The sequence below is a fragment of the Nanorana parkeri genome, unplaced genomic scaffold (assembly GCF_000935625.1).
Source record: "Nanorana parkeri isolate BGI_ZX_2015 unplaced genomic scaffold, ASM93562v1 scaffold533, whole genome shotgun sequence".
Taxonomy (NCBI): domain Eukaryota; kingdom Metazoa; phylum Chordata; class Amphibia; order Anura; family Dicroglossidae; genus Nanorana; species Nanorana parkeri.
Window position 1 is genome coordinate 694,750 of NW_017306801.1, and position 14,896 is coordinate 709,645.

Sequence of the window (14,896 nt, forward strand, 5' to 3'; positions counted from 1 at the left end):
TACATTGTAAATTAAGGCGTGGTTATGCTGTGGTTATGCCCCATTAGGGGTTGGGTCCATGACGTCATGCACTCACATTACAGTCCTCGGTCTTCAGGTTGAGTGACACTGGGCATGATTCAACCCAAAAGATTGGAGATGTACCCGACAGCACCTCCTCTTTGCTTCAAGATGTTTCTTGAGGCATAGAGGAGGTACTTAGGGTACATCCAGGGCTGGATTTCCCACAAGGCCAACTGAGGCCCGGTCTTGGAGCAGCAGTGAGAAGAGGGGCAGCAGGGGGGTTGAATTCCTATCTCCCGACGCCCGAGACATGCATGGTGGGTAGTTGTTTTCTACATTTAGCCCTGCATTGGGCAAGCAGAGCTAAATGTACAGCGGGGAAGCCAACGCTTATTTTGTACAAGTGATCTCGGCGATGTCGCCAAGATCACTTGTATGCAGCCTGCATAGAGGCGGACGCATTGAGGAACCTGGCCTTGGGGCAGCAGGGAGAGTAAATCCAGCCCTGGGTACATCTCCAGATTGAAGGTGAGTATTCAGTCTAGAGACAGTGTCGATTAATAAGAATGTAGCCTGGGCTTTTAAATACAAAATGCATGTTTGACTTGTGCATACCCTCTGTACGGATCCTCCTAGAGTTTACATTTCAAACAAAGGAATACTATATGAACATATCTCTGACATTCTTTAGGCACACTGATAATGGTGGCCCAAATTGTAGTTCTCCTTTAAGTCCCTGTGTCTGAAAGCCTAACATGTTTTATCTTAGACATTTCCCCCCTGCTCCAGTCTCCTCACTGCAAGCCCTCTGCTAATTAGCACACATTCAGAAAACATATTTCCATGTTTACCAAAGCATTCCATATCACAACTAACGATTCATGAAGAGATCTCATTTAGCGAGATGTGCCAAAGACGTGATACACTGACACATTTACTTAACAGGCTCCCCGTCTCCTCTTATTTAATCTCGCTCGTCATATTTTAAAACTGTTCAATTTGTCTCGATTCTGCAAGCAAAATCCATGATCTAGTGAGAGCAACTGGTGTGCCACCCAATGTGTCACTGAGATAATCTCCAGATAATTTCATTCAGATTTCTCTGCCTGCTGATGGAGGGTTATAACTGGGGACACAATGCAGAGAAAGAAATGGTTTTATGAAACCTTTGTAGATACATAGAGTCTGGAAGTGATGCCAGTACACAGAATGCTTTATAAAATTGCACTTCACCACGATTATTATGCAGCATTTTGGTTGGATGACCCCTTCTTTCGGGGGACTGCTGACCGTATTTGGGTTCTTAGGGAATCCTGGAGTGTAGAAACATGGGGACAGGAGGATAGTAGGTATCCAAGGCAAGGCAGGGACTGGGGCCCAGGGCCCAGAGATGGTTTACTGACTGGTGTGCAGATCAGGGATCAGTGTGGAGAAGGTGACACTGGGACGAGGGTCCAAGACTAGTGAGGACAAACTGGGATAAGAGTGCAGGCCCAGGATACCTGCAGACACATTTAGAATGGGATAGGGTCCATGGTCAGTGCAGACAAACTGGAACTGGGTTGCATGTCCAGGATCAGTGCAGGTAAACAAAGACTGGATTACAAGTCCAGGATGGGAGCGGACAGAATGGGACTGGAATGCAGCTCCAGTATGACTGCAAACAAACCAGGAATAGAGTACAGGTTCATGATCAATGCAGACAAACTGGGAATGGGCTGCAGATCCAGGATCAATGCAGACAAATCGGGACTGGAGTGCAGGTTCAGCATGAATGCAGAGACTGGGATCTAGAATCAGTGTGGACAAACTAGGAATGCAGTGCAGGTCAAGGATCAGAGTGAACAAAATAGGACTGGAGTGCAGATCCAAGATCAGTATGGACAAACTAGGACTAGAGTGCAGACATCCCAACTCTCCCGAACGCTCCTGGAGTCTCCCGCTATTAGATAGCGGCTCCCGACACTGCTGCTGTCAGTCAGCAGAGGGGGACCTGAAGTTCTCCATCAGGTCCTCTTCTACTGATTGACAGCAGCAGAGGGCGGGTGCAATAGCTAGTCTGCTATTGGATATTGCAAAGTGAAATAGCCAATAGCAATCTTGCTATTCATTCCTGTGCTGATTTTTTTTTTTTTTTTATTCTGACGGCAGAAGCTGTCAGAATACTAAAAAGAAAAACCATGCAGATAGCAAAGAAGCTACTGCTTCCTCTGCTATCTGCCATCATTTCAGGGGGGTGCTCTCTTCTCCCCTGCGGATGGGGAAGAGGGGGTGTCAGCAAAGGGCACCTCCCTGAAATGAGAAGGTCACTTCCCTGAATTTGCTTTTTTCAGGTTGGGATCCCTGGAAGTCTAGGCCCAAGATCAGAGTGGACAAACTGGGACTGGAGTGTAGGTCCAAGATAAACGCATTCAATATCATAGTCAAGTTCAGGCCAGAAGTCAGGAAAACTGGAAGTCGGTTATAGCCAGAGAACCAAGCAGATCAGTAATCTGGAGCAATGTTCTACAGGAAGCAGAAGCACACAATTTAAGAAGCTTAGAAGAATAGTACAGGTCAGGTGAGTGCAGAACTCAGAACAGACTAAAGGTGTCCATACACTGCATGATTCTCGTACGAGAATCGCGGAAAATCCAGCGATCGTACGATAATCGTGCAGTGTAGGGAAGGCGTGCAAGCGTTTCTACTGTACGGTCGCACGACTTTTGTATTTCGAGCATGTTGGAAAACCAGCTGAGAATCGTACGATTTTCGGCTGGTTTTTAACATGATCGAGAGATGACTGCCGAACAGGCCGGTGTGCGCACACTGCCCGTTCAGCATTACAGTCATCGGAAGCCCGCCCCTCGCGGGGGGGCGGGCTTGCGATGATCGCAAGTACGATCATCGCAAGATGGGCAGATCGTACGTTTTTTAAATTACTTTACAACCCTCGCAAGACAAAAGTCTTGCGAGGGTTGTAAAGTGTATGGGCACCTTTAGGGTGGCCATACACCTTACAAATATCTGCAGATTTTCTGTGGGCAGATGGAAAAAGTGAGACAGATTGGCCCAGGTGGAGATTACTCCATCCACACAGTTAAGCGTAGATTGAGGAATCTGTTGCACCTTTTCCATCTGACCACAGAAACTCTGCAGATAAATTGTAAGGTGTATGGCCACCTTTAGGCTGGGTAGACAAGTCAACAGAACACAACCAGTCAAACTAAGCTCAGGCGATGCACCAGCACTGGCTGGTAGAAGATAAGCCCCTAAATGTCCACAGGAAAAGAGCAGATGATACACAGGTGTGGAGAGGGGTGACACACAGGCTAAAGCCAAGTCATAGGAAAGAGCGAGGACAAATACAAACCACAAGAATAGTCCAGAGGCAAGGAGAACCTTAGGGAGCAAACCTTTAAGAATGTGATTACATCTTTGATGTTCTCTGTGTGTTGTGGTGTGGTGCGTTGAAAGAAAAGCTCAGGTACATTTTACAGTGTTAAAGGAGAACTATGAGATTAGTGATTTCTTGACATGTGCACTGCCAAAAAAATTGTTTCGTTTTGTTTCGTTTTAAATTCGGATTTGTGTTATTTCGTTTTTCAGGTGTGAAGATTTCCACTCACCTCATAGTTCTAGCCGACCTGTGACAATGAGACTGTCACTAGACTTGTGCGCCGTCAAAAAATTTGTTCTGTTTTGGAATATCCGTTATTTCGTATTTCGTAATTCGTAACTGAACTCAAAGCTGCCAGTCCATTCAAAATTGTTGTTCAGCATTAAGCCGCACTATGTACAGTTTTCCTAAATGTACAGTATGTCAGGGAAAATGTAAAAATATTATGCAGTCCATCCCTGTGATACATGCATGCGTCCCCATGTTTTATCTTTGCTAGTACAGAAAAATACACATTGATCTGACAGAAATGCATTCAGCTTCTAAGTCCTGACGACACAAAAACGTTTTGTGGACTGAGTGAGTGGTATCAGCCTTGCACAGTTTTCTTTAGCTAAACTATTAAAACCCACCCTCTATCCTTTTTACCCAAAACATAGAGAGTAATCATTCTAAAGTCCTAAGATAATTAGATAACAAGTTCCAGGAAAACAGGAGGGCTGTTTAGACTGCTTTAGATAATTCGGGGAAGTGAACATAGGGCACAGACCGGTATTTTTAACAAACCAAAAAAAAAGCAAATACAAGATGTCCATTGCTAACACTTACATACACTTTAAGCAAATCATTTCGTGGAAACCTGTTGCAAGGTTTCTTACCTGGGGAGGGAGTAAGGGAGCGTGGCTTCCCATCCAATTAGGAAGCCCTGTGGGTGGTCACATGACCACCTGCCAGGCTCCCTGCTTCATTCCTGCACTCCTGCTGGAAGAGGTAAGGCACAGTTGAAAAGATGGGATTTCGGAATGCCTTTTTGTACTTTTGTTTGTACTTTTGTGTGCACACTGTAATGCATGCCCATGAGGGGTTTTGGCTCTTTCTTCCAGACACAAGCTGCTCTAGATAGGCAGAGCCAGCTTTCAATCACGCAGCTGGGCGGATCCAGACAGTAATGTCGGGATCCGTCCCGGCTGCGGCGGTCTCAGTATACCGCGAGCTGGAGCTCGCTATATACTGAGCTTTGCGTCACGGGAGGACGCTAGTTTGTGTTCTCCCGTGACCCTTAGGAGAACTATGGGGAAAAGCACTGACCCCATAGTTCTCCTTTAATAAAGAAACAAACAGTCCTGAAACTGCTAAAAGCAAGATATTTTCCCTCAGCTCCATCTAGTGGCTGATTTTGATATGACAGGTAGGTAAGCCTATTATTTCTACATGCCAGAGGCAGAACAGGTTAAACTTGATGGACTTTTTGCCTTTTTTAACCTGACTATGTAAATATGTAATATAGGAGTGTGCGTGCTGCTGCTAATTGAAAGACCGTGGCTTAGCAAAATCGCCAGGTAAGAAACTTTGCAATGGATTTTAAAAATGTATGTGCTTAAGAAAACTATAAAGCACGATGCCAGGCATACTGAATAATAGATTTTGCATTAAACATATTTTAAAATATACCTTAATGCATATCATATAAATAAACAAATAATAAGATTTCACAAAATTGTAGGTGTACCGAATGTTTGACAAACCCGGAGGGTACAATACGTATAAAAATTGAACTGGTTTAGAGCAGAAGCTAGTGGCACATCCATTATATCTACTTAATCCACATAATGAAAATAATAAACCATAATTGACCATCATTTTAATTGGATAAAAGTCATTTACAGTCGAATGACCATTTATAATGGAAACCATAAATAGAAATGTGATTATAGAAGGCATGTTGCATGTTGCATGAACTATTACCTCATATGGGCATGGTTGTACGAGATTCATATACCAAGAAGATGGGCTAAAAGGACAACTGTACCTTTGAAACTGGTTGCCCTTTAATGAATGCGGCTGGAGCCTGGGTGGGGTGACTATGGCTGGATCGAGGACGAATTGGGCTGTTGAACCAGGTGCGCTGCACCGATGGGGTGGCTGCTGCATTCATTAAGCACAGTTTGTCCCAAAAAAGGGCAAGTTGTCCTTTATGCGAAGGACCATGGAGAAGGTTGAGAGGGAATGAGTGCCGGGTGAGAAGAAGACTGAGTATCATGTAAAGTGAGTGTGCAGCCCAAACCAAAAAGTATTCCATAAACAGTCAAAACTTTCTCCACTGATATACACTGCCTGGTCAAAAACAAAGTCACCACCTGGATTCGGCTAAGCAAATATGTCAGAGACTTCCATTGGATACGTGTTATGACCTGGTGTGGCTTCAGTTGGTCAGGTCTAGGTTCAGCAACGTTGTCCCCAAAAAATGAGGTCAGCTGCCTATCTGAATATACTGATGACCAGGTTTTTCCATCAATTGATTTTTTCTTCCCTGATGGCACATTGGGCATATTCCAAGAGGACAATGCCAGGATTCATTGGGCTCAAATTGTGAAAGAGTGGTTCAGTGAGCATGAGACATCATTGTCACACATGGATTGGCCACCACACAGTCCAGACCTTAAAATGACATTAAAGGCTATTTTTTTGCCCCCCACCCAATGTTAGTGTAAGGACTTACCTTAAATGATGGCCGAACATCTGAACTGCGCATGCGCCCGCCCCAAGATCCTTTGCGGCCGCCCGAGACTCTTCAGATATTCGGACGGGAGCGCGCGGCGAAGACACAGGTAAGTTTAAACCTGTTTGAAAAGGTGTTTTTTGTTTTGTTTAAAGTTTTTGCATCTATCTACTGCTTGCTAGACAAGATATATGCAAAAACACGCTGAGGGTTTAATAACCCTTTAACCCCATTGAGAATCTTTGGGATGTGCTGGAGAAGACTTTACACAGAGGTCCGACTCTCCCATCATCACTACAAGATCTTGGTGAAATATGAATGCAACTCTGGATGGAAATAAATGTTGTGACATTGTATAAGCTTATTGAAATGATGCCACGGAGAATGTGCACCGTAATCAAAGCTATAGCCGGTCCAATTAAATATTAGACCATGTGACTTTTTTTTTTGTCAGGCCGTGTATATGCACCCAAAAATACAGTACCGGATAATACTAAAACAATGTTTCTTCCCACAAGGAATACGCACACTCATTGTGTGCGATCATATAAACCCAACACTAATTTTCAAAGTGAATGTGTATACGAATATAGATTGACTTTAAGTTTCTAATGTGAGACTACCGCCGACAGACAGCACCCGTCTACACTTAGCGCTCCCACCAGGAATATTCAGTTGCAGTTTAGTTGGAATGGAGAATTTGTCAGGACACAGCTATTAAAACATCAGAACAGATTAGAGGGAACGCACAGCAATCTGTAGCTCCGGTAATTGGATTTGCAGTATTTTGTTTAAAAATGCTATTTACATGATTTCACTGTTAGCGCATCTTACACCATAGAAGGGCTTCCAAGGGATGCTGTAATGGGGAGTCACTTCACAGGCTTTTGCTGAGATAAATAACTGTTCGCTTTGGCTGCGTAGCACTGGAATATATTCAGGGATCCCAACCTGAAAGAATCAGTTTCAAGGAGGTGACCCTCTCATTTCAGGGAGGTGCTCTCTGTGCCCCCACCCCCCTTTCCGTGGGGGAGGGGGGAGAGAGCACCCCCCCTGAAATGATGGCAGATAGCACAGAAAGCAATAGCTTCTTTGCTATCTGCAGGTTTTTGTTTTTTTTTTGTATTCTGGCAGCTGCTGCCGTCAGACTAATCATGAAAAAAAAAACAGCATAGGAATGCATAGCTAGATTCCTATTGGCTATTTCAATTTGCAATATCCAATAGCAAGCTGGCTATGGCACCCGCCCTCTGCTGCTGTCAATCACTAGAGGGGACCTTATGGAGAACTGCAGGTCCCCCTCTGCTGATTTACAGCAGCAGTGGGCGGGTGCAATAGCTAGTTTGCTATTGGCTATTGCAAAGTGAAATAGCCAATAGGAATCTAGCTATGCATTCCTATGCTTTTTTTTCTGATTGACGGCGGCTCGGATGTCAGGAAAAAAAAAACAGAGCAGGGAAAGGTTTACTCTGCTTAAACCTTTCCGGGAGAAAGTGTTTCTCTCCTGGGCGGCCGGGAGCCATTATCTAATAGCGGGAGACTACCGGAGCGTCCTGGAGAGTTGGGATGTCTGTATATTTTACCAATGCAGAGCTATGAAGACTCAGCTGTCAGGTGCTAGCAGGCACTTGGTGCCCGTGTTAAAAAAAAGCATTTGGAAGCATTTATCGGTGCCGTCATTGTAAGAAATAAGAGCCTGTAGTTTGATGTGACTCATCATTTGGTAGCTGATGGCGCAAGATGCTGACTGCAGAAAATGAACTTCATTTTCGGAACTTAATGTGTAGTATTGCTGAAGTAGCCCCCGAGTGCAACACTCAAGATTGCCTGAAAAGTAAGAGCTGACTTACAGGCAAAAGCAAACAGCCGGTGAAGCATGACTGCAGTCAGAGATACTAGAGGTAAGGGCAGGTAGCAGGCAAGTGTGGTCAAAGAAGTAAGGTGAAAGCTGAATCCAATGGCAGTCAAAGTTGACATTATAGAGAAACCTTAAAGCACAAAGCCAACAGGCAGGTAGGAACCCACACCATTGACCAGGCACTGAATGTCCTGACTACAGTTTAAGCACTGCTAATTCATGTCACGTGTTAAACTGCAGGGAGAGCATGCCACAGTGCTGAGGAACATTGAGGAGATGGCAACGGTGGGCATGTATATTCAGAAATCTATGTTTTCCGCACATTGTAGGAGTGGTGAGGGAACAAGGGAAGAGATAAAAGGTGAAGCCATACAAGCGCTGGAATGGAGTATAATGATCCGCCCATGCACTGCCATAGCAGCCCCAAAGGGGCCCCAGGTATGAGAATCATGCAGCAGTTACCGAGGGCCATCTGACCCCATCCAGACCTCCATCAGAGCAGGACGTGCTCGGGCTATGAAAGCTTACCTGATAGCCGCTGTCATTTGTGAACACAGAATCAGGCAGAGAACGTTTTCCACTGCTGGCTTCCTCTGTGGCTCTGAGAGATCATGTGATCTAGCGCAGAGCCGGGCAGAGGAAGCAAGTAGTGGACAATTTCCTCTGCCAGCTTCTGTGAGCTGTCATACCCAGTGTGAGTCCAAACCTGATGGAGGTCTGGATGGGGCCACCTTGAGCAGCAGAAGGTACATTGTAGATACTCTACATTGTCTCACTCTGCTGTGTATTAACTTTGCCCCAATACCCCATTCTGTATGCCATGCTGTACATTCTTTATGCCAACAGGCCTCATTCCATGTGCCAGGCAGTACAAACCAGCCAGAGAGTCCTGCTCAGCTTCTGGCAACCAGTGATGTCAGTGAGCTGGGTAAGACACCAGCCAGAGGATCACAGGTTGCTAAGAGCTCTTAGGAACCTGGGATGCTCTGGCTGGAAAGGGGGCGGCAGGCACACCTGCCACCCCCATCACTTGACCCAATGATATGCCACCTCAGGATGCCTCATTATTGTGATGGCCCGTGCACAACTAGTGGAAACTACAATGAAGCCATACTGACACACATTGCATTGACATGCTCCACCATTATCACTATCACTCAACTGGACCAGAGCAATGATTGCTGCTGACGCTGAAGTGGATGCATGTAGAGTGGAAGCAGCTGACAGAGGCTGGAGGAGATCGGCAGCAATGAACAAAAGGGGAAAACCTGGCAGCTGCTTATGATGGACAGTTCGTTAAAGACTCAGCTGGCCTTTACATCTCCTTTAAACTATAGTTTTTTGGGGTAAAGTCCCGCTTTGGATTCCTCCACTCTTTGCCAATCCTGCAACCCAAACCGTTCCAACGTATGCGCCGCAGTCTGAAATGTAAAACCCCAACATGAAGGCTTGCCAGAAAACCGTCTGCGGCAGAACAAATCTTTATTTTATGCCATTAATCGTCGTGTTTTTATTTGTAATAATACGCAGTAAATGATTTAACATCGGTCCCATGTACCAAGCCAAGATTAATATGTATACATGGCGCACCGACCAGGACCGCTATCTTTCATCGTCATCCCGCCTGGCCGAGGCCGCGCCTAGCCGGATGATCAATGGTAATATAAGGACGTATCCGTATATAAATGAACACGGGACTGTAATCCAAACAACACGGAGAGGGAAACTCGATTCGTAGGGCCACTAACTCTCCAAACACCCACTCGGCAAAAACAAATAGACGAGGATTAAAAAAAAAAAGAAAGCTTATCCTTCCTCCTCGGATACGACTCGACCCTTTACTAAAAGCCAAAACCAAAAGACGCCTCGGGGCGCTCAGCGCTGACCCTTAAATTGTTCTCTGGGCTCTGTGAGAAAGCCGGCTATGTCCTACACGCGACCTCGGATCATTTTATACAAAAATCAATCAACAATTGTTATCGCGGCTCCCTACAAGGAAATAAACCGGCCTAATGCTGCACAGCCATAGAGTTCTGTTATGGGTCGTATCGGCATTATTACATTCCGCGTTCCGTGGTGCATGACATTTCCACAAAGTTGGGATGCACCGATACCGATACTAGTATTGGAATCAGTGCCGATACTGAGTACTCGTACTCCCCTAAATGCTCCGAAACTCACCCCCGATACCAGAACTTCCGGTCAGAGGAAGATTTCCTCTGACTGGCAGTGCCATAGGGGAACATGGAGCCGGCTTCCTGGGCAATCAGGAAGCCAGATGGCGAGTAATGACCCGCCTGGCAACCTTCCATGAAGATACCAGGGGTGCAGGCAGTGGCGTAACAATAGCCATAGCGACCCAGGCGGTCGCTACGAGGCCCGGGCCCAGGGGGGCCCGGCCAGGACACCCCCCTGATGCCGTGCGGGCTGCCTGCGTGCAGCGCTGCGTTCTTCTCCATTGCCGCTGCTGAGTCAATGAGAGTCAGCAGCGGCGGTGGAGGAGGCTGGACGTAGCGGGGAGGAGGAGGCGGGGCCCGGGGGGTCAGCATCAGAGAAGGAGGCCGGGCCCGGCGACGGAGGAGGGAAGACGGAGGAAGAAGAGGCGTACAGGTAAGGAGTGTGACCAGCCCACCTGAGGGTGGCCCTGCAGAGCCCACCGTAGAAAGTCTATGGTGGGCTCTGCAGGGTCACCCTCAGGTGAGCTATGTGGGCTCTTCAAGGGGTGTAACTAAAAATCACGGGGCCCCATACAAAATTTTGCTATGGGGCCCTTTGATTTCTAGTTACGCCCCTGGGTGCAGGGGCAAGATCTAGGACTTAGCACCGGTTTGAATTAGATGCGGTCGAGGTGGGTGTTGTGGGCCCTATTGCTGTCATGTTGGATTCTGTTGTCATCTAGGGGAGCGATTCTGTTTTAAGTGATGCTTATGCAGGTGACATACCTCCTGAGACCCCGAATGTGCAGAGAATACGGGGCTCTGATGACTTGACAAGATCCACAGCTGAACTTGAGAAGAAGATGCAGAGGTAGAATCCAATGTACCTTAAAGGACATGTAGGACTCCTCCTCCTGGGGTGATGCAGAATGACCCCCCACAAGTAGTGAGGCAAGCTAACATTTTCAGCTCTGGGTCTGGTTCTTAGTGGGGTGGAAAATAAGTTGGGCGCCAGTGACTTTATTCTTTTTACTTTTTATTGCTGAACTCAATTCTAGGAGAGGAGAGCAGAGGAAATCAGTATAATAGAAAATGCTCCTTAGTGCCATCTGGTGGCCAAAATGCAGTAGTACATCATTACATTACTTTGGACCTCACAGAAAATGCTTCTCCTATTGGCCAATGCGCAGTATTACATACATACATTGGACCTCATAGAAAATGCTCCTCGGCTCCATCTGGTGGCCAAAATGCAGTAGTTCCTTACATACATTGGACCTCATAGAAAATGCTCCTCAGCTGCATCTAGTGGCCAAAATGCAGTATTACATTACATACATTGGACTTCATTAAAAATGCTCCTCAGCTCCATCTAGTGGATAAAAGTGCAGTAGTGCATTCCATACATTGGACCTTCTCAGCTCCATCTAGTGGCCAAAGTGCAGTATTACATTACATACATTGGACTTCATAGAAATGCTCCTAAGCTCCATCTAGTGGCCAAAGTGTAGTATAACATTACCTACATTGGACCTCATATAAAATGCTTCTCGGCTCCATCTAGTGGCCAAAGTGCAGTATAACATTACATACATTGGACCTCATATAAAATGCTTCTCGGCTCCATCTAGTGGCCAAAGTGCAGTATAACATTACATACATTGGACCTCATATAAAATGCTTCTCGGCTCCATCTAGTGGCCAAAGTGCAGTATAACATTACATACATTGGACCTCATAGAAAATGCTCTGTAGTGCCATCTAGTGGCCAAAATGTAGTAGTACATTAAATACTTGTTCAGAAAGATTTGTAGGGTGAATGGCTTTGCTAATTGGTTATAAACAGACCCCTAAGAGTCAGCCAACTGCATGAAAACAATGCACTCCCTGTGTGGCTGATATCTTATGCTAAGAGTTGTCAAGCATATAGGCAGAGTCATTGTAGCAGCTCACCTACCCTTCCTCTAAATGCTGATTTAAAAAAAAAAAAGTCTTATAAAAATAACTTGAAGCTAAACACAGCAGAAACAGTCTGATATAATGTGTACATTCACTGACAATATACCATATTATGCGTGACTTATCCATGTAACCTCTTACATATCATTTCCTCCCGGTAGCAGCATTCAGAAAATAATTCCTTGCAATAACTCTGACAAAGCGACGTCCTTAGAGGCCGCAGAACCTCCCGGGAAGCTGTCAGTCATTCTGTCCAAAAAAGGAGAGAAAACTGATCGGTACAATGATTGAGGGGCCCCAGATGGTCGTTTGGCCCTTCTAGTCACTGTTTGTAATTATAGACATACATATGTATTTTCATTTAAAGGGACAGAAATCCTTAAAGGTGAATATGTTCCTCTGTCAAATTATATGTTACTGCGCTCACCAATATATACATGTGATGGGGTTCACGTCATGCCGGAGCTATGGATGTGTGACAGTGTACATAACCCTAATACCGCGCTGAAAGAATGTTTACGTCTTCTATTCACAGCCTTGGTAGGTCTCTCGATTGTCATATCTTAAATAGAGGCTTTGCACTGGAGAAACTCATGACATAAGAGGAAGGATTTAATAACAGTTAAGTGTTAGGGAAAGGGTCCGTGTTACCAGTTAACAAACCCGTATTCATTACATTTAGTTTGCTACAGCTCTGTGTAATGTGTCCCGGAATCTACATCAGACACCCGTGTGACATTGCAGGAGCACAACTGGGAGATGGGGGCAAACGTTGTCACCCTATAACAGGAAGTGTCTGAGCAAGGACCCTTCATGGCAGGATTACTGTAATGAAAGCAGCAGATGTAAAAAAAAAAGAAATTAAAATACTTTTGAAATGTTATCCACGTGTTAAAGATTATACTAGTGAAAGGGTTTACTCAAACTTTAAAGGGTGAATTCGAGTCTTATTTACAGTTTTTTAACATATTAATTTTAATTTGGTAGACCTAAATGTTATCAATGGGTGCTGAAGGATCAGCCCACCCAAAAACTCCTCTTTCAGTATTGTCTAGATCAGTGGTCTCAAAGTACCGGCCCGCGGCCACCTGCATTAGGAACATGCGTTTCCTGCATCAGAAATCCCTAATCTGGCGTTTAAAAGCGGCCGCTGTCACCCATTCAAGTTAATGATCGGGTGAGAGCAGTTGCAAATAAACTCCTGCAGACCGCATGTAATGATACGTGATATTATTACATTCGGTTAGGAATCAATCAGTCTCTCTGGACGCAATGATTGTGTATCCATTGTTGTATTGATGATATCCCTGTGCTAAGTTCCTGAGTCTGCACATCTGCTGGAGCCAAGCCCTACTCAATAGAAGCCATTGTTTCCCAAGTCCTACTCCATTAAAAGCCACGGTTTCCCTATCCCTACTTCATAGAAGCCATGGTTTCCCAATCCCTACTTAATAAAAGCCACGGTTTCTTAATCCCTGCTCCGTAGAAGCCATGGTTTCCCAAGCCCTACTTCATACAAGCCATAGTTTCCCAAGCCCTACTCCATAGAAGCCATGGCTTCCCAAGCCCTACTTCATACAAGCCATAGTTTCCCAAGCCCTACTCCATAGAAGCCATGGCTTCCCAAGCCCTACTTCATACAAGCCATGGTTTCCCAAGCCCTACTCCATAGAAGCCATGGTTTCCCAAGCCCTACTTCATACAAGCCATGGTTTCCCAAGCCCTACTCCATAGAAGCCATGGTTTCCCAAGCCCTACTTCATACAAGCCATGGTTTCCCAAGCCCTACTCCATAGAAGCCATGGTTTCCCAAGCCCTACTTCATACAAGCCATGGTTTCCCAAGCCCTACTCTATTGAAGCCATGTTTTCCCAAGCCTACTTCATACAAGCCATGGTTTCCCAAGCACTACTCTATAGAAGCCATGGTTTCCCAAGCCCAACTCCATCAAAGCCATGGTTTGCCTGGGAACACGTTTTATATTATGTAGCCTATGCAAATAAAATGATCCCTATGACACTGCTGTTAACATTATTCTGTCCACTCCATCCCTTTCCCCTCTGTGCTGACCTTGTCCTCATTTTCTCTTACAGGTGGCAGTCTTAGGTTCCTGGGCCCGGGGCCCATCCACCTCCGTGCCCATTACATTCTGGTGTCAGATGGAGGGGAGCTCCTAGTGGGAGAAGACAATGCAGTCTTCGCAGGAAAAGCCCACATCACTTTATATGGAAGTTCTTATACCGCTCCGTTATATCCGTACGGGGTTAAATTCCTGGCTGTCCGCAACGCAACTATTTCCATGAATGGTAAGTGTGTACCTACCTCCTACTGACATGTATACATTTATAGAGTATACTTCTCTTTGATATTCTGCTCCATACTACTTTATGGGACTCCAAATTAAAGAGTAAGCATGCTCCCCTCCCCCATCAAATTGGGCAATAAAAGCACAGAGAAGAATTTTCAATCATGGTGGCCTGAGAGGCCTAATGCTGGACATTTTTTTACATCCCTCCGTGCTCTGGCATGTGGAAGGATGGCCGTGCCCATCCTAAAGTGGGCACATGTAGTTGAACCAGGCCCAGCATATGGTCAACATGCCACAGGATGCCAACACCACCCGGGCCATGGGCGAGGTGGAATTGTGATGACCGGGTGATGAGCTACAGTTTAATCTGCTCATATATCACCTTCCCTGGTTCCTTCATCCCTCTTATTAATATGCTAATGAAAATGTTATTACAAAGCTTATTTTAGTCCTAGTGATGTCATCACTGGGTCCCATGCAGGCAGATCCTAGCTGGTGGGAGGAGCTGGTGGGG

General features: G+C 45.6%; 1 protein-coding gene across 1 annotated transcript in view; it reads left to right on the plus strand.

Moving 5' to 3' along the window:
• LOC108791199 (fibrocystin-like) overlaps positions 1–14,896 on the plus strand; it is a 135,406-nt gene that overhangs the window by 70,804 nt on the left and 49,706 nt on the right. The window contains exon 3 of the mRNA XM_018561607.1: positions 14,168–14,380. Coding sequence (XP_018417109.1) covers positions 14,168–14,380 — 213 coding nt within the window. The remainder of the gene's footprint in view (positions 1–14,167; positions 14,381–14,896) is intronic.